General features: G+C 46.3%; 1 protein-coding gene across 4 annotated transcripts in view; it reads right to left on the bottom strand.

The window, feature by feature from the left end:
• The window catches only part of CHD1 (chromodomain helicase DNA binding protein 1), a 105591-nt gene extending 82534 nt beyond the window's left edge, over window positions 1-23057 (bottom strand). For 2 of the 4 annotated variants that reach the window (XM_068247477.1, XM_068247479.1), the window contains exons 1-5: window positions 22613-23057; window positions 8653-8834; window positions 8379-8574; window positions 2571-2687; window positions 603-670 (exon numbers count right to left, since the gene is read on the bottom strand). In XM_068247477.1, the coding sequence (XP_068103578.1) occupies window positions 603-670; window positions 2571-2687; window positions 8379-8574; window positions 8653-8699 (428 nt within the window). In that variant the 5' untranslated portion in view covers window positions 8700-8834; window positions 22613-23057. The remainder of the gene's footprint in view (window positions 1-602; window positions 671-2570; window positions 2688-8378; window positions 8575-8652; window positions 8835-22612) is intronic. The other 2 variants (XM_068247478.1, XM_068247480.1) reach the window with 2 other exon arrangements.
• Between the last annotated feature and the right edge of the window lie 4270 nt (window positions 23058-27327).

Raw genomic sequence — 27327 nt, 5'->3', positions numbered from 1 at the left:
TTACCCATGTAAACTACTAGATAACCCTATACAGCTAAATGATAAGCAACCTGCACTCCACACTAAACATGCATACCCCATGTAGATGCACAACAGACTTATGCACTATAAATCGAACAGCAAAACAAGGAACAAACAGAACAAGAAGCTACTGCAAAGATTAACCACGAGTGCGCAAGCAAGATTGCAGGTTAGCAGTGGAAGAACAGAGACCAAGGCAGAGCAGCTGAAAACACCAGGAGGACTAAAGCCGGAGACTGTAGACCAACACTCTTAAGTGTAAATTGTAACAACAAAAACGCTCAGGATTCAAATGTTAACTGCCCTGTTAAAAATCAAGCTCACACCAATTGAGAAAGTATTGTATCTAATTAGATATAGCATCGTTCCAAATTAAATTTGTCTTTATGGGGTTTTATTATTATTAAAAGCACTTGTTTTGGACATTAAACTACAAAAGGATAAACAAAGACGTGGCAGTGAACAGAGATTTATATACAAAGCAATGAAAATAACACCAGCACCAAGAAGCATTTAGACAACAGACAAGGAATCAGCACATTGAGGATTAAAAGCACAAATTGTAAAGCCAAAAAACTCACTCTTTGCGTTTCTTCTTTTTACTGTCACTTGTAGAACCCTCATCTGAATCATCACTACTGGAGGAGTCCTGCAAAGAGAAAACCCAAGATCATAGGGAAAGGCAGGAACAATCTACTTAAATTATGATGTAAGAATAGCCTGCCAAGTATACAAAAAAGCATATGAAACCTAAGTCAGAGTAAAAGTTAGTGTACCTAAAGGGGAAAAAAAGGTGTCCCTACAGGGTACTCCACTTGGGAGGGGTAAGCCTCTGAATCCTAAAGAGGCTTACCCTGCCGTACTCCACAGGTCTGATCCAGAACTGGCACCGGGCCTGTGGAGTTGTTGCAAAAATCATCCGACACCTCTAATTTGCATATAAATCTTTGTTGATGAAAGTATGTAACATAAAATGCATTTCATCACTGCCAAAGCTTAGTAATTTTACAGCTATATTAAGAGGACATCTGCTTTTGGGAACAAAAAACCCTGGCCAGGAAGCTGACACTCTACCCAGGCAGCCATCCTGTCCTGTGATTGCCAGCGTGAATGCCCCAGCGTGGTGTCTGTATAAGAAGATTCACTGAAGCCCCATATCAACCGGGTTAAAGAGTGTAGCCCTGCCACCTTGCAGAAAAAGACCTCTGCTTTTGTATCTTCCTCTAGAACACATTCTTCATGCATGATTTGAACCAGGTTTACGGGTGATAGAACGCAGAGGAGTTGACTATGTGCACAACATTCTCAGTGCATTCACAACAACTCAATGGAGAGTGCATATGTAGAGTGTACTACCCTGTACCTTAATTTGTAGTAGTCAACCCCAAATTTAACAGCATAACAAATTTCATAAGCAAAGGGAGTGCATACAAAATATACATAAACCTGCATATCATTGACCATCCCTACTAGTGACATAACTATTCACCAGGCTTTATTCTTATGTTATTTATTACATATATAAGATTCTAGTGTACACATAAGATACACAGTCACAACTAGATATGCATATTGAATTTTTAAAATACAGTGACTGCTTTATTGCTGCAGCAAAAATACACTCTTTTTTAAATAGGTTTATTTCATTTTTGTGGACTTGGTGCTGCTATTGCTGTATATACAAGTTATTTAGGATAACGATTATCTGTTATATTTTCTTGTTTAATTACAGTTAAAATTGATCTGGAGTCGGAGCATTTTTTCCTCAACTCCAGGTACCCCAAAATTGCTCCGACTCCACAGCCCTGACTGGAACCCCTAATAGCATAAGCACTATTATGGACCCGCTTGGTTTTCTTTGGAAAAAGACAAGATGGATCAGGCCTGTGCTACTGCGCAAGTCGCCTGCACACTAGCACAGACCCGATTGTGCGCGTCTATTTCCGCCGGAGCTCTGCACAGGAATAAGCTATCGCACAGGAAGATCACTATTCGAGGGTCCCAACACTGGATCGGCCTGGCTAAAGAGGAGGAGGGAGGCCTCTTTAGGATCCAGAAGTGGAAAGCCTCTAAGGTAAGCATCTAAACGAAGCCTATGCAACCTCCATTACTGTAGCATATAACAGGTGAGCATGGACAGTCACTCTCTGTGTCAAAGCATTATTTTGCATGTGATAATACACTGCACAATTAATATCATATGTTTTCAGGTTCTCTCTTTGCAACAATCCTAGTATAAAGTTCCTATCATACTCTAGGGCCAATTTTTGGGGTGGGGAAGACAAATGATTACTTTTTTGGATTATGGGAGGAAACTGGGCCACTCAAAGCAGAACCACACAAACAAGGAGGTCAAACTACATATAGATAAGTGCCTAGATGAGAGTCAACCTTGGGACTACTGCTGCAAGGAAAGCGTTGTAGCTTTTTAGACAACACAACAACCATTTTACATGAGTAAATACTTTATTAAAAAAAAAATATATAAATACAGCTTAAATGAAGATAGCACGTTAGGTAAATTCTGCTTGGAGCCACGATCTACTGACCTCTGAGCCGCTATTTGAAGATGCTGGTGGCTTTTGCTGCAGCAACTGCTGCTGTTGCTGTTTTCTCAGCATGGCTGACTTTTGTACAGCTAAAATACTGGGATTGGATTTCCAGAACTGTATATGAAAAAACAAATTGACATAAGGAAAACTAGATATCATCTATGAATTATAATGTCACTAAGACCCAAGTTTAGATCAGGTAACAGATTGCAAATGCAGGATAGGACATTTGTAAAAGACACAGGTTACCAGGTGAACATTTCTGTTTTAATTATACATGGGACAGCTTATAATGTATCAGAACTCCTACAGACTGGGAAAGGAGGGGAACTGGCACACACCGCCACAAACATTTACAGAAAGACAAGAATCGGTAACTACCAGGGATAGTCAGTGAGACAAATAATTCCACACGGATGCAAATTTTGTATGCTAAATATATGCAATTTTATGCAGCTAGAAAATGGACTAAACTGGTGCTACGGCATTTTCAAGCTGTATACCGGTAAATTTGGTAACAATGTAGCTTTAACTAAGATTTAGATTTCACTGACCTAGTGGATACAAGGTACAGTAAGGTTTAATTAGCTCAAAACTCAAAGGCATCCTTTACTTGAGTAAACGAGAAATGGCTTATTTCAGTTGACAGTTCGCTGCAGTGATGAGTGAGGCAGTTTTACAGATGTGCTGTCTACAGTGTGTATACATATGCAGTATGTTCTGTTTCAGATATGAATACAGAAGTGTTGTTGACAAGTCACAGAAACCGTGTTATAAAACAAAGACTACAGATTAACAGTATTATTGCAGTATGTATTAAAGTGTACCTAAACCGAAGCTTGGGTACAAAATGAGATACTTACCTTAACCACCTTAGCGGTATGGACGAGCTCAGCTCGTCCATTACCGCCAGAGGGTGCCGCTCAGGCCCTGCTGGGCCGATTTTCATGAAATAAAGAGCAGCACACGCAGCCGGCACTTTGCCAGCCGCGTGTGCTGCCCGATCGCCGCCGCTCTGCGGCGATGCGCCGCGAGCAGCGGCGAAAGAGGGTCCCCCCAGCCGCCTGAGCCCTGCGCAGCCGGAACAAATAGTTCCGGCCAGCGCTAAGGGCTGGATCGGAGGCGGCTGACGTCAGGACGTCCATGACGTCACTCCGCTCGTCGCCATGGCGACAGGAGAAGCCAAACACGGAAGGCTGCTCATTGCGGCCTTCCGTGTTACTTTTGGCCGCCGGAGGCGATCAGAAGAACGCCTCCGGAGCGCCATCTAGTGGGCTTTCATGCAGCCAACTTTCAGTTGGCTGCATGAAATAGTTTTTTTTTTATTTAAAAAAAACCCTCATGCAGCCGCCCTGGCGATCTTAATAGAACGCCAGGGTGGTTAAGAGAGGGAAGCCTCAGGATCCTATTGAGGCTTTCCTCGCTAGTCCTTGGTCCCCCATTGCTGAGCGCACCCCCCCTGGAAGATTAGCGACGATGCATTGTCGCTAATCACATCGGAGCCGCACAGCTCCTCTTCCTGGGACAGGTGCGTGCAATAGCTGACTGAGCATGCTTGCGCAGTAGCACAGCCATTGCGCACACAAAATAGGGGAGCCACACTCAGCAACAGGGGGCTTGTTATAACCGAGGTAAGCTTCATTAGGGTCCTAAGTCTTCCCTTTCTAAATAGTAAGTAGCAGAATGTGAATACGAGCTTTGGCTCAGATTCGCTTAAAGCAAACCTGAGGCGGAAAAAAACTTGCCTAAGGAAATCCTCTGGATACTCCAGAAGCTTCCCATGTCTAGCCTGTCCTCAGCCCCGCTGGCTAGGATTCTCTTAATTCACAGCTGAGCTCCCTTTTGTGCATGAGCGCGACTGTTCTGCTGCCCAAGTACAGCTTGCTTGTGAACGAGCGGGTGGGGCTTGCTGTGCAGGCTCAACTGTACCCACACAGGCACAGTTCCTGCCATGCTTGTACACGCCAGACATGACCATGAGAACATATCTGATAAGCTCTTGTCGGATATGTTAAAAGGGTCCGTGCGTGGCAACAGTAGGGTCGAAGCGAACATGGCAAGGCTTCCCACTACCCAGGTAAGTATTTTTTACTGCTGCCTCAGGTTCACTGTGAATATACAGTACATACAGTATTTTAACGTTTGTCTTCACTTTTTGGTTGTCATATGCATTTGTCAAAATACAGTAGGATCTCGCTATAGTAAACCTCTGGATATAGACTGTAAGCCTCTGGCCGAGCCCTCCCCCACAGTGACACCCCTCCTGCAGACTAGAACGGACTTTTTTTTCTCCAAAGACACTAACTACTGTTACAAAAAAACATTTGCATGATCTTGTTTTTGTTGTAAGCTCCTTATTTGTTAACCCATTTATCTATTGTGCAGTGCTGCATAATATGTTAGCACTTTGTAAATACAATAAATAATAAAGTAAACTCTTTCGCCAGGTCCCAGCAAATGCACCTGCATACATATACAATGTATAACAAATTCTGATATAAACTTCTGCTTTAACCTTCCTGGCGGTAAGCCCGAGCTGAGCTCGGGCTATGCCGCGCAGGAGGATATCTCAGCCCCTGGTGGGGCAATTCGCCCCATTTAAAGTGCTGTGCGCGCAGCTAGCACTTTGCTAGCCACGCGCACAGCTTGATCGCCAGAGCCCTGCGCTGCCCGGACCAATGAGTTCCAGGCAGCGCTGTGGGCTGGATCGGAGGCGGCTGACGTCAGGACGTCGGCTGACGTCCATGACGTCATTCCAATCGTCGCCATGGCCAAACAGGGGAACACGTTATATACGCATTCCCTTGTTTGCTATTGATGCCGGCGACGATCGCACTAGAGGGACACGTGGTGTTTCATGTAGCTACCACTCTGGTAGCTTTACATTTAAAAAAAAAATTTTTATTTCAACGGATTTCTGCCTATTTGGCAGAAAAAAATCAACTGCCAAAAGGGTTAAAGTGGTATAAAACACAGCATCTTGTCTTTGCTCTAAAAGATTATATACTTCCATATGTTTTTTAAGCAGAACAGCATTTAAAGGGTTAAAGCACAGGACTTTTTTTTAAATAGAAAGCTCCCTTCAGGGAGAATCTCATCTGAACTGGTGATAACTATCTTGTGTTTACTTAAAGAGACACTAAAGCGAAAAAAAAACTATGATATTATGATTTATATGTGTAGTACAGCTAAGAAATAAAACATTAAGATCAGATACATCAGTCTAATTGTTTCCAGTACAGGAAGAGTTAAACTCCAGTTGTTATCTCTATACAAAAAAGCCATTATCTCTACGACTTTCAAAAGTCGTGGAGAGGGCTGTTTTCTGACTTTTATTATCTCAACTGTTAGTTAACTATTTACTTTTCCTCTGGCAGAGGAGAGTTCATTAGTTCACAGCAAAACAAGTCCACTGCGCTCTGATCATCAGAATTTTCCACAATGTAACAATAACCCTTCACCAGAGTGCAGCTCCTATCATACCCTGGGATATGAGTATGTCACTGTAGAAAACAGAAAAAGGAGGGGGAGAACAAAGAGCGCTCTCTGGTGTATTAACTTTTTAATGAGTTTCTTTTTTCAAAAAGATAAAATTACACGTACAAGATCAAAAAATGCAAAGTGCATTCATAGTATGTCTACTGTACATCACCACGTCCTCTAGATGTTATCACCAGCTAGCGCAGCTCCACGCTGTGGCCAATAGCGGGGGGAACCGATGAATTCCAGCGCCGGCGAGTGGGGGGACGCGGGGAGATGGTGGCAGCTGCCTTGCGCCTATTGCGTCATGACGCGTTTCGGCGTTCCACGCCTTCGTCATGACGCAATAGGCGCAAGGCAGCTGCCACCATCTCCCCGCGTCCCCCCACTCGCCGGCGCTGGAATTCATCGGTTCCCCCCGCTATTGGCCACAGCGTGGAGCTGCGCTAGCTGGTGATAACATCTAGAGGACGTGGTGATGTACAGTAGACATACTATGAATGCACTTTCCATTTTTTGATCTTGTACGTGTAATTTTATCTTTTTGAAAAAAGAAACTCATTAAAAAGTTAATACACCAGAGAGCGCTCTTTGTTCTCCCCCTTCATTAGTTCACAGTCTGTTCTGAAAGAATCATTTTGAATGCTGAGTGTTGTGTAATCTGCACATATTAGAGAATGATGCAATGTTAGAAAAAACACTATATACTTGAAAATAAAAATATGAGAATATTTTCTTTGCTGCTAATCTTCTAGTAATTATTCATAGTACACAACCAATTCAACATATTTTTTTTTCGCTTCAGTGTCTCTAACTGCAGCACAGAGGAATGTAAACATTCCCTGCCAGTGCAGATACTTCTAATGTGTCCAGAAGGGATACACTGCTCACAAGTCATTACTGGGTGCATTACAACACAAAACTGTACGTTTGGAACTTGTAATTTCTAAATGAATAATAATATTTGTGCACAAAAGGAAATATAACTGTATGGGATATAAAAAGTAGGAATACATTTTATTGAAGATTATGTCAGTGTTTAATAATGCTTTAATAGACTACTTGACCAGGTCCATTGAAGCTTACTATAAAGGGATTCTACTGCATGTGAATTCCCAGTTTTATAATCTTTACTCATTCCCTTATGCCAGCTGTGCCCAACCTAAGGCCCGCGGGCAATTTGCGGAGTGTCCGGAGGAGGATCGGGGATTGTGTCATACTATGTCATAGGTTTACACAGCGTAGTCACGTTCTCCGCAGTGGCGCTGTGATAAAGACCCTCATCCATTGGTTGCTGCAGGAACCACCCCCTACAATAGGGATCAGCCTTATTCTTATTGGAGGGAGGTTCCTGCAGCAAACAATGAGCAAGAGTCTATCACAGCGCTACTGCAAAGAACGAGAGAAACCTATGACGCAATCCCCGATCCTCCTCCTCAGCACGGATTCTTGCTTCGGCTCTCCTTTCCCAGATGATTGGCCACTGCTCCGGCCTCTCATCTCCGGGGACAGTGTGACATCACATCCTACCAGCCTGTCAAACTGGAAAAAAAAAAAAAAAAAAAAAAACTTAGCTTCACGCTGACCATCTACTCCCAGGTAACCCAGAAAATGGGCATCAAATGGTGAGTACAAAAATTCTTGGTTTGTCGTTTTCTTACCTTTTCTAACACTGTGTTAACGGTTACTAGAAAAATGTTAGTTATATTTAAAATTTTGTATGTATGTTGTGGCCTGCAAAATTTGTCTTAAAAGTGTGGCCATCAAACAAAAAAAGGTTGGGCAACACTGCCTTATGCTAAGTCACTATTTTACCTTAATTTACAGAACTAGAATAAAACAAAAATCCACAGTGCCAAGTACTTAATTTATGAGTCATTTTAGTAAGTATAAATAGTGATATATCACACACACCATCTGTTACACATGTAACCATGTATGTTAACACATGCAAACCATTCTCACCCACATTGCAGAGAATTCAACCTAGCGTTGTTATTGTAGTCCGGGGAGGTTGGTCATAAAATTATAGATTTGTCGGGCAAAAGTCTTCAGATGAAACTTCCTTAAAACTTCCTAAAACTACTCCTCAGCTGGACACCCAGTGAACTTTGGGTCTGCAGTAGCTCTGATCATACATGGTTACATGTGTAACAGATATATCACTATTTGTACTTATTAAAGTGATTCCTAAATGTAGTACTTAGCACTGTGGAATTTTATTCTACTTTTGCAAATTGGCGCATATTTGCTTATTACACCTGTAGCAGCCACCCATCTCCTTGGCGCCATCTTGGCTTTACATATTTTACTATATCACATTACCTCAGCACCATCCAGCCTTGGCGGCTTGGACTGAACAGACTGCTTTTGTTCGGAACTGTCTGACTCCGAGTCCGACTGACTTCCTGACTCTGAGCCACTATCAGAGCCACTGCTGCCAGACTGGCTACTGCTTCCATCGCTGCTACTTCCAGAACTGGACCCTGACCCAGAACCAGATTCATCATCTGACCGGCTACTGTGGGAAAACAAGTGAACATGAGTAATATCACTAAATCCAAAAGAAAGAAGGTAAGAAAGCAAGTAAGACACATACCTTGAATTTCCGCTACTGTTGCTTTCCTCGTCACTATGCCCATTCATTGTCAAATATTCACAGGATTAAAACAGTGTATAAATCCAGAAGAATACAAGAGCTGGCTGTTAATACTTGATCATGAGAACGCTTCTCAGTAAAAAAAAAAAACACTGCATGAAATGTGAGGGTCCTCAAATGGCCTAAGGATGAATGGAGAGAAGATAAACAAACCGTTAGCAACAACAATTACCTGTATTTTCAGTTACTTTCAAATCTCGAGAATCTTTTCAAGTTCAGTACTTCCTGCAGACCCATTTTTGCACCTGGCAATCAGACTTCAATGGAAAATGCTGCCAACAGCTCAAACAATAACTAGCTTCTTATGGCTGTACGTCTACAGGTTTGATGAAAAAAGTCAGGACATCAGAAAAAGTCAGGACATCAGAATGGACACACTCGCTTCTTACAATCTAACAGCCACAAGGCTTTTTAAACAGGCTATTTTATTTAATGCTATTTAATACACTGCACAGGATGGGGGGAAAAGGTGGTAAACTGTCAGAACTAACAGTCAATAATTCCTACATGAAAACATGGTAGTTGAATGTTTAGTGGGAATAAATGTAGCTTTTTTTTTTTTTTTTCCCTTTTTAATTCATAAAGGAATACCTAGGAACACTTCACAAGCACCAAAAGAAGACAGCGGATGTCACTCTAAACAGAACAGTAAGTGATTCGGGAATGTTTTTAAATCGATTAACAATATGTGAGTTGCATAGCAGGAGCTGTTTAATGCATGCATGCATTCTTGAATGCGGGGAGTGCGCACACTAGTATGCATTTTTATTGTATGTTGGACAAAAATTAGAGTAAGGGCTCAGACACAATGGGGGTGGAGTCAACAGCAGGCTATTCCCTGACAGCTGATTGCGGTGAGCCACGCCTCCTGAGGAAACGAGCAAACGCTCGTGAAACATGTCGGGGCTGTAAGTGGCATCACCGTTTGCTTGCTTGACTCCTCGACCACCTTACCACACTGGACCCGGTATTACTCGAGCATGTCTCGGCTCCCACGTGCAGAAATAAGCATCCGGACCACTCGGCAGCTTGTATAAGGACATCAAACAGCATATCTGGTGAGTAGCGTCTCTCTAGTATATGCCAGCAAGTATTTGAACTGCATTCGTCTAACCTATGTTATTGAGCTGATCTGTCTGTGCTCCAAGTAATGGACAATGTCTTGGTGCTTCAATTTGCTGTGCTTACTAAGACACAGGCCTGCATGTGACAGTAGTGCTTTCTAATCTATGCCGCTGACTCTGGCTTTATGCTATTGCTACTAACACTACTGATGCTATACGTCACTGATTTTTGTTTTGCTTTGCATCACCTACGGCTGTGTCACTTGAGAAAAACAGACTGCCTTTTGCCACATGGAAACTTTATCAACAGACTGTATACATAATAATGCTGTGCTACATTGCCTTTGCTGCCTTTTGGCTATAGCTACCACTCTGCTATAACGGCTGTCTGGACTTGTATATGGAAATAAATAGGTTGCAACCTGAATAGGCAGGATAGTGCATTGTTGCCACTGGAGCTCCATTTAGATTACTGGTCTGAATGTATGTGGTTGAATGCTGAGTCTGCTATATGAGATGCTGGGGTTTACAGGGGTGGTGGTTGGGATATGAGGCCAAGCTTTTTTAATAGATATTGTTTTTTGATATAATAAAGATTTACATGATTTTTATGTAAATATTTTTGTACAATTGTATTTATTGGTATGTACCATTCACCGCTCTTTTTTTCTTCCTACTTGGTTTTTCAGACACAATAGAAGCACTTTTCTGAGTGCTTTTTGGCCTCCAGAGCTTTCTAAAAAGAGCTTCCATAGGCTTACTGTACATTAAAATTGCAGTAAGATCGCAATAAAATTGCGCTATTTTATCACGATTTTAACGCAAGTCAATCGGAGTGTTTTTTAAAAAGCTCTCTGAAAGCTCTGGAGGCCAAAAAGCGCTTAGAAAAGGGATTATAGTGTGTCGGAGCCATTACTCAGTATACACGCGATACACATTATTTAGGTGTTTATTGTAAGTTATCAAACATGTAGCTCCTAGGCATCAGCATACAAATGCATTTTTTTCTGCAGTGTACATGAGGTCTGGAAAAACACATGCAGTGAGTGGCAGTTACTGCAGCATGCATATCTGAACTGTCCAACTGGCAGGTTTGGAATTCAATAGTGTGTTGAGCCTGTGTTAACCTGTGTTAATTGGGAAAAATGGTCAACAGGATGCTAATTTAGAGAAGATGAAAATGTTATGTTAATTTTGAGCAGCTTGAAAATAAACTAAACAAGTGCAGCTTCTGCGCTTCAGCCTACACTAAGCCTTATGCTGGGCATACACTGGTCGATCTGGCGGCCGATTAGCCGCCAGACCGACCCCAGCCGCATCCCCGCGGATCGATTACCGCTGGCCCCCGCCGGAGCTTGATTCCCTGCCATTGTCCGCCAGCGGGGATCAAGCAGGCATGGGTCGAGCAGCTTGATCCGGCCAGCTGATAATTTTCAGCTTGCCCGATCATCTGGTCGATACACGGTACAGAAACGTACCGTGTAACCCCAGCATTAAGGCTCATACACACACTAGACAGATCTGGCCAAGGTGTGTGTACAAGAGTCTCTTGAGCTAGTTTACAAATCAAGCAGCTAAAGTGTGATTGCCAAAGTCAGTTAAAGATCCAATGAGTGGGATTTTTAAATAATGTAATGGGGCAGCTGCTCACATGCTAGATTTCCTGCCAAGGCCTATATAGCGTGAATATTAAGCTATAAAGTGACTATTAGGCCCCATTCACACCTAAAACCGCAAAACGCTGGAGATTACCGCTAGCGTTTTGCGGGAGTGATTTTTCCGCGATTAACGCGGAAAAATCACTGGATACTGCAGCTATTTCTGATCGATAGTGATTAGCGGAGCTATGCATGCTAATCGCGAATCGCTGGCAAAGCGCTGCATGTTACGTGTTTGCGGTTAACGCTAACCGCAAACGCAGCAGTGAGAACATTGCCAAAGGCTTACATGGGCTAGCGGTTTTTAAAAACCGCTAGTGCTTTGCGCTGTGCGGAAATCGCGCGATTCCCACTCAAGTGTGAGCGAGCCCTTAGAGTTGGCTATGTCAATAATCTGCCTTTCCATACCAATTCACAAGCATCCTTTTGAATGACGACTAAAGACAGAGCAGCGACAATTCAGAAAACATATATAAATTATACATTTTGCTCCTCTAATTCCTAGCCCAATGGCAGTGGCCTATCCTTTAAATAATAATTTTTGGTTGTGATAAGAAAGCCAAATATTTTTTAGCAGCTCATCATCTTTAGGCAGGAAGGCAATTAACTTTTTTGGAAGTTGGAGGAAACCCAAGCAGATCCAGGGAGAACATACAAGTTCTGTGCAGATAGTGGGATTGAACCAGGGACCCAGTGCTGCAAGGCGATTGCACTATCCACTACTCCACCATGCTACCCACAAAACTGGTAGGATCTGCTCTAGCATCTGATGCTTTTTAGGCTAATTCACACAGGTGTTTGAACAGTGTGATAGCCGCATGGTTTGACTGCCAATATACCCGGGAATAACAAGGCAGTGGTTGAAATATGACATGGTTACATTGTAGCAGAAAACATGTAACATGTAGCGAGCAGCTGCAGCCTGCTCAGGTGTAAGGGCCTGTACACACTGCTGCGCTTGCGTTGCGTTTTTAAAAACGCATGCGTTTTTAAAAACGCAAGGTCTTTTGAAAAAGAATGAAAATCGTGATGACTTGTACACACTGGTGCGATGCGTTTAAAAAAACGCAAACGCAGTGCCTGCTGCGCTTTTTTAAGCGCAGCGCATGAAAAACGCATGCGCTTGCGTTTTTGCCTGCGTTTTTCAGAAGTCAGTATCCCAGAAGACTCTGCAATGTCCTGATTCCTGTTGAAATGTAAACTAGAAAAAAAACAAAGGATTCTTTAGCCAATCAGCAATTACAAGAAAAACGCAAACGCACAAAAAACGCAGGCAAAAGCGCATGCGTTTTTAAAACTACAGGCACTTTAAAAACGCATGCGCTTGCGTTTTTGCCTGCGTTTTTCAGTGTGTACAGGCCCTAAGGGCGCTAACATTGTCTGTGCCAATTGCTTTCATCTGCTTTCAAGTGCCAAGCAGATTTTCAGGAGAAGCTGACAGGTTGTAGACGCATCACTGTCAGCTGCCTGTAAGCATAGCTGAAGCCCAACTTTTGAGTTCTTTTCCAATAGTTGTCAGTGAAGCTGGTTCCCCAAAATTTCTACGAGCCATTATTTTTGGAAAAAAACTGAAGTGAGGAAAAAGCTAGCATCTAACTACACTTCCACTTTTCCCCTTACAGTGAGATGTCCAATCACAAGCAAATGTATCTAGAAAAATGAAACTTGCTACACAATAACTGACATCGAAATAAGCATGGTACTAATACAATATAAATATAGCACAACTACATTCATGTACCAAATAGACCGCAACCACTTAGATATTTACCACTTTTCAGAAGAAAGGGAAAAACTTGAGGCCGCAGAACAACAGCATCTCAAAGGCTAGTAAAGATAGCAGCATAAAAGCCTAAGCATAACATGCAAATATGTCTATTTCCTTGTGTGTTTAAAAAAAAAAAAAGAAAAAGAAAAAAAAGACATAAACAAGTCATAAATGAGTGCAGCTGTGCCAGTTTTATCCGTTAGCTAGAAAACTCTTCTGAAACCTAGATCAGGAAACAACTTCTAGCTAGGACAAGTAATGCATGCACAAGATGCATTCTAAAACTATAAAGCTAGAGCAATTTCTTATTATTTAAAGAGAAACTGAAGCGGAAAAAAAATGATGATATTATGATTTGTATGTGTAGCACAGCTAAGAGATAAAACATTAAGATCAGATACATCAGTCTAATTGTTTCCAGTACAGGAAGAGTTGAGAAACTCTCTATGCAAACAAGCCATTAACTCTCCGACTAAGTTAAGGTAGCCATACACTGGTCGATTTGCCATTAGATCGACCAGCTGACAGATCCCTATCTGATCAGAGAGGGATCGTATGGCTGCCTTTACTGCAAACAGATTGTGAATCGATTTCAGCCTGAAACCGATCACAATCTGTTGAGCTACTCCTGCCGCCTGTCCCCCCCCCCCTATACATTACCTGACGCTGGCTCCTGGGCATCATCTCCGCGCTGCACGGCTCTGTTCCGGCGCTTCCTGTGTCACTCCGTGACCAGGAAGTTCAAATAGAACGCCCTCTATTTGAACTTCCTGGTCACGGAGTGACACAGGAAGCGCCGGGATGGAGCCGGAACAGAGCCGTGCAGCGCGGAGAAGATGCCCGGGAGCCAGCGTCAGGTAATGTATACCTGCTCGGATCGGCCGCCGCTAGCGACGCGCTCCCTACCCGCGGGCGATCGAGGGTAATTTCCCGCACGGCACGATCGACGGACCGATCCGATTTCGGGAGGAAATCGGATCGGCGGGTGCGTTTACCATGAACGATTGGCAGCAGATTCGATCCCAGGATCGAATCTGCTGTCGAAACGGCCGCGAATCGGGCCAGTGTATGGCCACCTTTAAGGTAGCCATACACTGGTCGATTTGCCATCAGATTCGACCAACAGATAGATCCCTCTCTGATCGAATCTGATCAGAGAGGGATCGTATGGCTACCTTTACAGCAAACAGATTGTGAACCGATTTCAGCCTGAAACCGTTCACAATCTGTTGTGGTGGTGCTGCTGCTGCCCCCGCCCGCATACATTACCTGCTCCGCTGGCATGACTGCCCCTGGTCACCGCTGCTCTGTCTGCACTCTGGTCTCCAGGTCCGGCATGCCTCACTTCTTCTAGCCCGGCAGGAAGTTTAAACAGCAGAGGGCGCTCTACTGTTTAAACTTCCTGCCGGGCTAGAAGAAGTGAGGCATGCCGGACCTGGAGACCAGAGCTCAGAAAGAGCAGCGGTGACCGGGAGACTGGAGTCGCGCCAGCGGAGCAGGTAATGTATGTGGGCTCTATTGCGCCGGTCGTCGGGCACTCGAACGCCGCTAGCGACGCGCTCCCTACCCGCGGACGATCGACGGTAATTTTCCGCACGGAGCGATCGACGGGATCGGACGAAATTCGGCGTGTAGCGCGAACGATTGCCAGCAGATTCGATCCCAGTGATCGAATCTGCTGTCGAAACGGCGGCAAATCGGGCCAGTGTATGGCCAGCTTTAGTCGTGGAGAGGGCTGTTATCTGACTTTTATTATCTCAACTGTTCCTGGACTATTTACTTTTCCTCTGCTAGAGGAGAGGTCATTACTTCACAGACTGCTCTGAAAGACTCATTTTGAATGCTGAGTGTTGTGTAATCTGCACATATTATAGAATGATGCCATGTTAGAAAAAACACTATATGCCTGAAAATAAAAGTATGAGAATATTTTCTTTGCTGCTAATCTTCTAGTAATTATTCATAGTACACAACCAATTCACTATATCATATTTTTTTTTTCGCGTCAGGGTCTCTTTAACCCTGGCGTTCAATTTTCCCAGGATTTCTGTGCAAAGTGATAAAATGTATTTTTAAAACTTTTTTTTTCCTGTAACGTGCCAAAATGTGTCAAGCAAGGGTCTAGTATACAGTGCAGGAGAGTATTGATGTGTATGCACGTTTATACTGTTCACAGCATATTTTTATGGATGGATATATCTGTCCATACCGCTAGGGAGGTTAGTTAAAAAAAAAAAAAAAAGTGCTTAAACCGTATTACATTGAATGAAACTCTAATTTGAGCACCTTTCCACCATGGTCTACACTTCAGTACCCCTTCCCCCCACCACTCCTTTTTGCTAGTTTCTCCATATGGCAGATTTTGCATGTGGCACCACCCACAACCCTTCCATACACCAACCTACTAATTTCCAGATACTGTACTAACATACCATACACATAATATGTGTTTGATGCCAGTGTTCCTCAACATCATAAACATTACAGCATGTACCCGCCTATTAAGGACTGTGCTGACAAAGTAGCCAGTTGTAACATCTCAAGTATCACTTGATGCATACCTATTGCTTTGGAGTTATTTTCCTCTCACCCACCCTAATCGCATCTTTCTACTTTTGCATACGGGATTGTACACGCATCTGTGTGCGTGTGCCAATCAGAAAATCTACAAATGCAACCTAAAAGTACGGTTTGTCTGCACAACCCACAACAAGGCCTGTATAAACAGTAAATAATTCATGTTTGCACAAATTGTTGGTGATATCTCCAGGGAAATGTTTTGCAAACAATCACTGGATAGAAAAGCTGCTCTGCTATAACTGAGCAGCCTGTTCTTTTCTATGGTAGGGGAGGAGCTACCTACAGCCTCAAACACCAGCTAGATGAAACTCGGCTCAGGCGGCCGATAACGACCTCCGCCAAGATTCTAGCATGAGTGCAGTGGCCCCCCCAATGCCTCGGACAGTGATAAGTTTATCGGTTAAATTAGGCCGATTGCTGCCATCGAGCATTTTTATCCCTACTCACCCCAGCCCTTGCGTGACATCACTCACGCTGCTCCGTTAGTGCTCCATATAGCAACAGAACATGTTGCTAGCCTACAGACTAGTGACAAGTCTGTACAGCCTCTGCCCTCCAAGGTTGCCCGAGAGATCGGGTCCTGATCCCTGCCGAGCAGCATGCCTCATGAGCGTGTACAAGGCTAAACACTAGCAGTTATTAGTTATCACTGATTTGGCACAACAGATTGCTAAATAATATCAAGGAAGCTCTAGACCAGGCATGGGCAAACTCGGCCCTCCAGCTGTTACGGAACTACAAGTCCCACAATGCATTTGCCTTTATGAGTCATGACTGTGGCTGTCAGACTCCTGCAATGCATTGTGGGACTTGTAGTTCCTTAACAGCTGGAGGGCCAAGTTTTTCCATGCCTGCTCTAGACCATACATGTCAAACTCCGGCCCATGGGCCAAATCTGGCCCTCTGAGCCATCAGATTTGGCCCTCAGGTGGTTTTCCCAATTTGCATTATGTTTGGCCCACTCTAGCCCACCAGAAAAAAAGCTATATTGATGGTAAGCCCTAGATCACCAGAAAAGCAATATGGAAAAAAAAAAAAAAAAAAGATTAGATATCAGGGTACTGTATAGGGGAGGGAGGATCACTGAACATCAGGGGACTGTATACAGGAGGGCCACTAGACAACTGGGATACATATAGGGGATGGAGGAGGGGCTATTATACAACAGGGAACTTTATAAGTGAGAGAGGTGGCCACTAGACATTGAAATTGACCCGCAACTTGGATTCAGAGTTCAATTTCGGCCCACTTTGTATTTGAGTTTGACACCCCTGCTCTAGAAAACACATCCGTAAGAATTTTCTTCACTTTCCGACAAGCCAGAAGTGAGAATACTCTCCAAAAGTGAAGCAGATCAACAAAAAATATTTGTGGTATGAGGAAGAGTTAAAGTGGCCATACATCTAGCAATTTTTCTGTGCCATCAACCATTCAATTTAATCATTTTATCAAATTGAGAAAGAATCAAGTGTGTCCCAGTGTGTTCGATTGCTGGAAACTGGCCAATATGTCAATTCAACCAACTTATTTCATCAAGCAGGATGGAAGATATCAGTCAATTGCACGGGAATTGTCTTTTTGTTTCAGAGCATGGAAGCACAACATTGCTCAGATCAAATGCGAAGAAGTGTGGGCAACTAGTCAATCAACTTTCGATCAACCACAATGAAGGTGATCACTCAAAGTCGATCACTAATTTGACTGTAGCAAAATCGCTAGATGTATGGCTACTTTAAGAATCCCTTTGTTTTTACTGTTGTCGCTCATTTCCCATTTCAGGAGACAACCAGTTTTCTTGAAGGGTATCCGAGGCGGGGATTTAAACTAAAATCCTTGATGGATCAGGTAGCCAAAATACCTGCTGCTCCTGTGGCCTGCAATAACTAGGTTAGATTTTGTGACCCCTGGGGTGACAGCGCTGAAAGAGCTGCGCTGTACAGAGCAGCATGCTGGGAAGCGGCAAAGCCGGCCAATGGCAGCTGGGGAAGGGCTTCAGGAACGCCCCCAGTGGGCGTTTAGGGGGGGACCACCTCCCCTCCGTTCCCCTCGAGATCAGCGACAAGCTCCATGACGCCAATTTCAGCAGGTGATAGTGCATGTGGGGGAAGGGGCGACACAGAGGCATGTCATCCAGCAGGAAACAGGCCTCTATGTCGCATCTGCCACCCCCCAGGTTAACGTTAAAACCGGGGCTGTGGAGTCAGTACAAAAATCACCAGACTTCTCAGTTAATTATGAAACCACCGACTGACTCCAGGTACCCAAAAACTGCCCCAACTCATAAATTTTTACCTGGCCTGTGGAGTTGGTACATCACCATTATGTGGATTTTCTTCACAAACATGAGTTTAGAGGCCCGTACACACGCTAGACAGGCTGGAACAACGGGTCCGTCAGACCCTCCCGCTGGGCGGGCGTTCCAGCCACAGTCCGGCGTGTGTACAGCCTTATCAGTCTGCCTGACAGACTGTACACACGCCGGACTGTCGGGAGGGTCTGACGGACCCGTCATTCCAGCCTGTCTAGTAGGGCTGCACGATTTTAGGGAAAAATCGAAATTGCGATTTTTCTCTCAGAAATTGCAATTTCGATTTTTCCCCGATTTTTTTTCCCTCTAAACTTTAGGGCGGGGGGCGTTTCATGTTAAGACGATCAGCGCATACTTTCAAGCTTGCACGGACAGTCAGTGTCCGTGCACGCAGAGGCAGCCTGTATTGCGCGCCTCTGCAGAGTGCAGACTGACTGCTGAGCCTCGCACAGTCGCACTATAGTGGCTGTCATCACCCCCCTGCCCGATTATCAGGGTGCACCGGGCTCGCTTAAAAAAAAAAAAAGAAGAGCAAGTAGCGCTGTTCTGAAGCCAGTCCCTGTACTGCTCCGAGTCCGCTCTGTGCACGAGATCTCGCGCTTCCCGGCGAGCTTGTGCCTTCATTGGCTCAGCGGCAGTAAGAGGCTGAGCCAATGAAGGCGCGAGATCTCATGCACAAAGCGGAGCAGTACAGGGACTGACTTCAGAACAGCGCTGCTTGCTTTTTTTTTCAAGCAAGCCCGGTGCACCCTGACAGGGGGGTGATAACATCCAGGAAAGCAGCCGGGCGGTAATTGATCTAACCTGGGCCCACCTGTTTGAGCGTAGGGAGAACACTGCCTTGTGTCTGACCCCGCTGTGCGCGGATTGGCCAGAAGCAGTGAATATTTATGAGTGTTAATGAGGGGGGGGGGGGCGTCGGATCCACTCGAGCGAGCGGCCGGGCACTGCAGCTTTACCAATCACTGGATAGCGATGGAATGACAGCAGCGGTAGGCAGAGCTGTACGCTCTGCCTACCGCTGCCGTCATTCCATCGCTATCCAGTGATTGGTAAAGCTGTATGTGCCCGGCCGCTCGCTCATTAACACTCAAATATTCACTGCTTCTGGCCGATCCGAGCACACAGCGGGGCCAGACACAAGGTACTGACAGCGGACCGAAAAACCGAGTTTACTGACGATCAGATCGTCTTGCCATGAACCGCGGTTTCGGTTTGAAACCGAAAAAACGGGCAGCCCTACTGTCTAGCATGTGTACAGGCCTTTACCCCAGAGCAGATGTGTTTATGTGCATTTTGACCTCTAATTGAGGGCCAAAATATGATAAAAACAATCTGCAAACTAAAGGTGCCCGCAAATGATACAATCTTGATTGTACAATCTTACCACTTTTATGAGGGACTACCTAAAGCATCTATTCAAAAAATATTCACTTAGATTACCCTCCTACTACATAGATTTGGTAAAACTGCACAAGCATAATAGTATCATTAGTGGGTACCTTAAAGTGAAATCAAGGTGATAGTGGTATAGAGGTTGCCATATTTCCTTTTAAAGGGAACCTAAACTGAGAGGGATATGAATGTTTCCTTTTGAAAAATACCAGTTGCCTGGCAGTCCTACTGATGTCTTTGGTTGCAGTAGTGGCTGAATCAATCACCTGAAACAAGCATGCAGCTAATCCAGTCTGACTCCAGTCAGAGCACCTGATCTGCATGCTTGTTCAGGGGCTGTGGCTAAAAGTATTAGAGACACAGGATCAGCAGGAGAGTCAGGCAACTGGTATTATTTGAAAAGGAAAAATCCATATCCTTCTCAGTTTAGGTTCCCTTTAAATACCAGATAACTAACTGTCCTTTTGATATTCTGGCATCAGTAGCGTGTGAAACAAGCATGTGGCTAATCCAGTCAGACTTGAGTCAGAGCACCTGATCTGCTTACAAACAGTGAAGAGGCGGCACACAACTGGCTTTGCAAATTAAAGCCTCTATTGATAGCGGAGCAACACTACATGTTACGAACCATCACAGTTTTTCCTCAGGTGTCCTGATCTGCATGCTTTATCAGGGTCTTATGCTGGGCATACACGGTACGTTTTACACCGTGTAATCGAACCACTGGCTCGATTCCGACGCGTCCCTGCGGGCGCCAGGGTCGATTCCCACTCGTCCCCGCGGGCGGCTTCTTCTCTTCCGCTCGCTTTTGTCCTGCCCGCCGGTATCGAGCGCAGAATCGATCCGGCTGGGTATCGGACACGTCGGAAATTATCAATCGTGCCATCAGCGGCTCGGTTACACGGTACAAAACGTACCGTGTATGCCCAGCATTAGGCTAAAAGCATTATTTCCTGGTACACACCATGCAATTTCCTGTCAGATCCGTGGGTCGAAATGATAATTTCAGACAGGATCGAACTGATTTCTGACTGATTTTCCGATCACTTCTGTACAAAATAGATCAGAAAAATGATTGGTTATCACATTGGCCCTGTCTGTAATTATTAATTTGGCCTGCTTGATGGGAAATTGCATGGTGTGTACACAGGATCACAGTCAAACAACTTGCATTCCTTAAATAAATATGGCAGCCTCCATATCACTCTCACCTCAGGTTCCTTCAAAGGAAACATCAAGCAACATTTCCTGCCCCATTATATACGTACCAGGGGCTTCCTCCAGCCCAGTGTGCTCCCCAAGCACTTTTAGCTGAGTGCTCCACTCGGCTAGTTTTGGTGAGCACCCGGCTGTCATCGGCTCATCTCAGTTGTGCAAAAAAGCGTCAGCCTTTCATTCTTTCATCTCACCCCACCCGGCTACTTTTTCATGCCACCCGGCTAGAAAAAAAATTCTGGTGAGAACAGCCCTTTTAAAGCTGACATATCCCACGCATCTCGAATCGCAGCCGCCGGCCTGGGGTCCCTGCCGACACAGAGGCCGACCTCAAGGTTGTCCTTATGGCGTCTGTATGAAGCACAGCTGCGGACAACATGGACTTGATAGACAGCGGCGCTCACGTAGGTGCAGTAGAGGTCGTCCACTGCACACAGCACAGACCCCAGGCTGGTGGCTGCGAACGGAGATGCGGCGTGGGACATGTCTGCTTCAAGGGGCTGGAAGAAGCCCCCGGTAAGTATATCATGGGGCAAACAATTTTGCTTGATGCTGCCTATATGAAAAATAAAATAATGGAAAACGGAATTTCAGCCTGGTCACATGGAAAGCAACAGTGTACTGTCTATAACCAGGAAGTGCCTTAAAAATAATTCTGGCAACTGCTGTCTTAACTAGGGTAAAGCAAACCCAGACTGGAATAAAAAACAAAAAAACAAAACTTATCTAAGTATCCTCCAGATCCTCTGAGTCCTCAGAGGCTTTCTGTGTCCTTACTGACCCCACTGCAACTGGGATCCTCTAAGTCCACAGGCTCGCTCCCCTTCCTTCACAACAGCGAGCATACATTTCGACTACAGCTGCGCATGCGTAGTAACATGAAGTGACTCATGAACGAGAAGCTTTGACGCGTACATTTGAATACGGCGCTGGTAGACTTGGGCGCAGGATCCAGCTGTTAAATGGCTGGTCCTGCTTCTGCACAAGTCCGGGGCGTTTTAATTACTATTCCCCCTCCAGGACGACATGGATAGTGGGGGAATGAAATAATTCGGCTTCCAGCGATTGCTGGAGGCCGAATTATTGTGTTTTTTAAACAACTTCGGCTCCGTCTTCTGACGGAGCCGACCTTCCTCACTGAGCGCCGCTATAGACTGATTCCTATTACAGTCTATGGCGGCGCTGGCTGCGCCCAAAGCTAGCAGCGCTGAAAAGCACTGCTCCGGCTTTGACTACCTACACAGATGTTGCTATGCTCATAGATGACGGGGAGCATGGCCACGAGAACATATCTGACAAGCTCTTGGTGAATGTGTTTAGAGGATCCGTGCGCGGCACCGGTTGGGATGAGGACAACACAGGAAGGCTGTGGACTATTCAGAGCAGGGGTGCCCATTAGGTAGATCGCAAAGGACTTCGCAGTAGATCCCAACCCCACTACATTTTCCATTCTGTTTATACAAGTGTGCTCCTCAAATAGTACATAGGTAGAAGATTTTGACTTGCTAATTTACCTAGGTATGCGTTTTTACTTAAATAGTTTACCTCAAATTCACTTAAGATGACCTCAGGCTAATAGAAGGCGATGCTTCTGCTGAGCACAGGCCTATGACAAATATTGATCACACTGCTGCATACATGGATACTACACCATACAGGCTGGGCAATGACAGCAATGAGGTGAGCTGCGAGGATAGGAAGGGGAATGAGGACACTTGTGATCTGGCAGCTCAGCTCGCGTCATGTGAGGCAGGCGACCTCTCACCACAGAAAAGCCCCGGGCTGCCCGACTCGGCCGCCCACATTCCAGCAGCGGGAAGACACTGGCGGCCTACAAAGGCTCATCCTTCTCCCCGGACATTCCAGGCAGCAGCAGCTGTGCCCGCCACACGCGCCCGGAAGCTCCGCTCACCTCAGGGATCCTCCACCGTCAGTGGCCGGACATAGAGGCCTGCGGGATGTGTGCGGCGCCTCCTTCCGGCTCTGCCTCCGCTGGAGGAGACTTCTGTCGTGCCTTTGTTTACAGTAGCGCCGGAGTAGGCTGGCAGGCCTCGTCCCGCCTGCGCTCGCAACGTCCTCCGCAGTCGCTGCCAAGGAAAATGTCTCCCGCTGGCCACCGTCCGCCGACACCGTCCTTCCCCCACACAGCGGCTCCCTATCTCCAGGCAGCCGCCATGACGCCGCCGAGCTCCTCCGAAACTCCTCACGATGGATGGAAACCCCGGGCGTGACGTCACGAGAGCGCTGCAGAGCGCGTAACACGGGCCGTAGAATCAGACGAAAGCAACGCGCCCCGCCCCACTCCCAGCAATTGTACGAAGAGCGCCGAATCAGGGAGCCTGATGGAAGCCAGGGGATTGGTCCCGCCCACAGACGTCGGGAGCGTGCTTGTGGTTGAGAGAGAGACGTGCCCTGAGCCCTCCTTCAGTCCTCCTAGAGAGAGAGGTTTCCGCCGTGTGCTCGCTGGCCTGTGTGGCGTCTGCATGCTCGGCTGCCGCTGCAGGTGGACACGTTACTAGAAGGGCTGTGAGCTGTGTACGCGGCACCTGGCACAGCGCTTTGACACTTGGGGGAGCTCTGCGGTTTGTCCTATGTACTGCACGTGTTTGCTAGAAAGCCGTGTTCCGTTACAAAAACCACTACCCCACAGTGACGGATATCTGCCGGAAAGTTCTCCCGTGTCGCCACTATTATCTATAACGTTGTTAGCCATAGCTGCCAACTGTCCCTCTTTTGGAACCCTGTCCCTCTTTCTTCCGAATTTGTTCCTTTTTCTGAACTAATGTACAGATTTGTGTAAATATATGTATTTTAGCTGCTAATAGATTTACTTCTCTCTAAACTGTATTCCCATCTTTTAAATTGATACATTTCTTATTTTGAAATCTAAAGCCCCATCTACACAAAGCGATCCGGCGGCTCGTCTCTCACGCGTCCCCGCTTTTCCGCACGTGCGTTGGATTCGATACCCGCTCGTCCCCGCCGGCGCTGCTTATCTTCCGATCGATTCCCTGCTATTGTCCGCTCGTGGGGAATCGGCCGCAGCGAGATCGGACCTGTTGGATCTTATTAATCGAGCCGGCACGTGTAGACCCAGCTTTAATATGAACCAGGGTAGAAAGGGCCAGAGTTTTTAGAATTATAAACAAATACTGTATATTTTTTTTATAAAATTATTATGGTATGTATGACTAGGGGTATGGTGAATGTGTGATAGGGGCATGGCCTAAGTGTCCCTGTTTCTTGTCTCAGTTAAAGAGAACCCGAGGTGGGATTTAATTATGTTACTGGGGCACAGAGGCTGGTTGTGCACACTAAGACCAGCCTCCCTTGCCCCATGGTGTGCCTCCATGTCCCCCCTGCGCGCCGATATACCCCCGTAGTGGTGGCGACATGCACAGTGTCGCCAGCACAATGTTTACCTAAGTGCTGTCTGTCAGCGCCGCTCCTCCGCATCGACGCTTCCCGCCCGTGTCCCTTCCCTCCCGCTGATAGGAGGGAAGTGACGCGGGCGGGTAGTGCCGATGCGGGGGAGCGGTGTTGACAGCGCATATGTAAACATTGTGCTGGCAACGCGCTGCGTGTCGCCAGCACTGCGGGGGGTATAGCGGCGCGCAGGGGGGCATGGAGGCACACCATGGGGCAACGGAGGCTGGTCTTAGTGTGCACAACCAGCCTCTGTGCCCCAGTAACATAATTAAATCCCACCTCGGGTTCTCTTTAAGGTAGCCATACACTGGTCGATTTGCTATCAGATCGACCAACGGATAGATCCCTCTCTGATCAGAGAGGGATCGTATGACTGCCTTTACTGCAAACAGATTGTGAATCGATTTCAGCATGAAACCGATCACAATCTGTGAAGCTGCCCCCGCCCCCTGCATACATTACCTGCTCTGGCCGGAGCGACTCCCCCGGTCTCCGCTGTCTTCTTCTCCGCGCTGGTCTCCGGGTCCGGCTGGCTTCACTGAACTTCCTGCCGGGGGAAGTTTAAACAGTAGAGGGCGCTCTGTTTAAACTTCCTGCCAGGACAGGAAGTTCAGTGAAGCCAAGCCAGCCAGGAGCCCAGCGCGGAGAAGAAGACAGTGAAGCCCGGGGGAGTCACGCCGGCCGCAGCAGGTAATGTATTGTCACTAGTGTCAGTCGTTGGGCATTTGAATGCCACTATCGACGCACTCCCGACCCGCTGGCGATCGAGCAAAATCCTCCGCACGGACGAATCGACGGGAACGATTGATTTCAGACGGAAATTGATCGTTCTGTCAGGGTTTGCACAGCGATTTCACAGCAGATTCGATCACAGTGATCGAATCTGCTGTATATCGGCGGGAAAATCGTTAGGTGTATGGGCCCCTTGTTGGGTATGTTGTATAGCCCCATCTACATGATACGATTCTTTGTACGATTTGATTACGATTCTATTTTCGATTCGATTAAAAACGACGTGTCCGATCGTGATTCAATTTGATTTGCCATTGCAAAATCGGACATGTCGGATTTAATCGATTTGAAAATAGAATCGTAATTGAATCGTACAAAGAATCGTATCGTGTAGATTGGGCTTCAGCCTTGTGGAACTGGGAGTGTTGGGGGGGAGGAAATAAACTGGGACTGATGCTGGGCATGTAGGGTTTGTTTCTGCCGCTCGATTCTCTGCTCAATTGTTTTTGCTGCTCAATTCTGCAGTTGATTCTCTTATCTTCCGCCTGTTTTTCTTATCTTTTTTCATTTACTTCTATCAGAAATCAAGCAGCGAAACGATCGAACGGGAGATTCATCATGTTGGGAGTTATCTCTTGAGTCATCTTTCTGTCTCAAAAACAAACCGTGTATTCCCAGCATGAGTGATACTTGTACAAGAGTTGCTTGGCACTAGTTGGTGCTGTTACCAGGACATGATTGGGCTGAGAAGTGTCTGCTAGTGATTTAACCACTTGCCGCCCGCCCACTACCTTTGGGCGGCGGCAAAGTGGCACGCCCAGGACCACATAACGCTGATCGGCGTCGGGACCTGGGACGGTGATTTTTTTCCGGGGATCGCTTGCGCATCCGCCGGCATTAGGCTCTGCCCACCCGCGACGTCAACCCGCCGGCTGTTTACAAGCGTCGGCTGGGTTGTTAACCCTGCGATCGCCGCTACAAAGTGTATAATACACTTTGTAATGTATACAAAGTGTATTATACAGTAGAGATGGGAAGTTCGGATCTTTTCAATGATCTGGATGATTCGAATCGGATCATTGAAAAGATCCGGATCTTTGATCCGAATCTCGGATCATTTTACTACGGAAGCATTTCGGGGGTGAAATGACTAGCAGGACAGGAGAAGGGGAGGGGGGTGGACACGCAGATAAGGGGAGAAGATGGACAGAGGGCAGGGAGTGGACAGAGGAGGGACGAGCAGAGAGCAGAAATGTTTGTTTGCACACAATACCTACATGCTGCAATCATATGCTTTACATGTATTTCACCTATATGCTCATCTGTGTACTTTGAATGTAAACGTCGCACAGTGAAAGAAAGCATTCCCCGAAGATAAGTGCAGCTGTTTAGAGCGAGTGCAGGAGGAGGATCATATTGCGCTGCAATCACAGTGCCTGCAAAGTTACTGAGCTGTGCTGAGCTGAGCCAAAAGCTTCCAATGTGTTCACTGTGCACAACTATGGAACAGACAGCCTATAATGTGCAGCACATTACAGCCAGTATATGTGCTGTACACATATCTGGCAGTGGCACCCATGTCCCCTCTACCTGTCCCTGCAAGGCTGACTCCCCTGAGTCCCCTCCAACAGAGCGATCCATCTCTGCTCTGCTTTCAGGACCCCGCTGCCCGCTGAGAGGGGGTGTGTCGCTCCTGGCCCTGCCCCTTTTGCGATCCGAATCACTCATTTTGATGATTCGGCTGATTCGACTCACAAAATAGATTCGGATAAAAGATCCGAATCGTTCATGATCCGGACAACACTATTATACAGGCTGCCTCCTGCCCTGGTGGTCCCAGTGATCGAGGGACCACCAGGGCAGGCTGCAGCCCTCCCTGTCTGCACCCAAACACACTGATCTTGCCCCCTGATCGCCCTCAGAACCCCCCCTGCCCACTCCCCAGACTCCTGTTTGCACCGAATCACCCATCAATCACTCCCTGTCACTATCTGTCAAAGCTATTTTTAAAATTAGGTCCTAAACTGCCCTCTGGGGGCTCCTGATCACCCCCCCCCCCCACGCCCTCAGATCCTACCCCAGACCCCCCCCCACCCGTGTACTGTATACATCTATTCTCCCCTGTAATCATCCACTGATCACCCATCAATCACCCCCTGTCACACCCATCAGATCAGACCCTAACCTGCCCCTTGTAGGCACCAGATCACCCGCCCTCACCCTCAGATCGCCCACAGACCACCCTCAGATCGCCTCCGAAGTTCATTGTTTACATCTGTTCTCCCCTCTAATCACCCATCAATCACCCCGTCACCACCTGTCACTGCTACCCATCAGATCAGACCCGAATCTGCCCCTTGCGGGCACTAAATCACCCGCCCACACCCTCAGTTTGCCCTCAGACCCCCCCCCTTATCAATCTGCCAGTGCATTGCTTGCATATATTCTCCGCTGTAATCGCCTACT

The sequence above is a fragment of the Hyperolius riggenbachi genome, chromosome 1, assembly GCF_040937935.1.
Source record: "Hyperolius riggenbachi isolate aHypRig1 chromosome 1, aHypRig1.pri, whole genome shotgun sequence".
Classification (NCBI taxonomy): domain Eukaryota; kingdom Metazoa; phylum Chordata; class Amphibia; order Anura; family Hyperoliidae; genus Hyperolius; species Hyperolius riggenbachi.
Note: the sequence above shows the minus strand (reverse complement) of the source record. Positions and strands in the feature narration are given on the sequence as shown.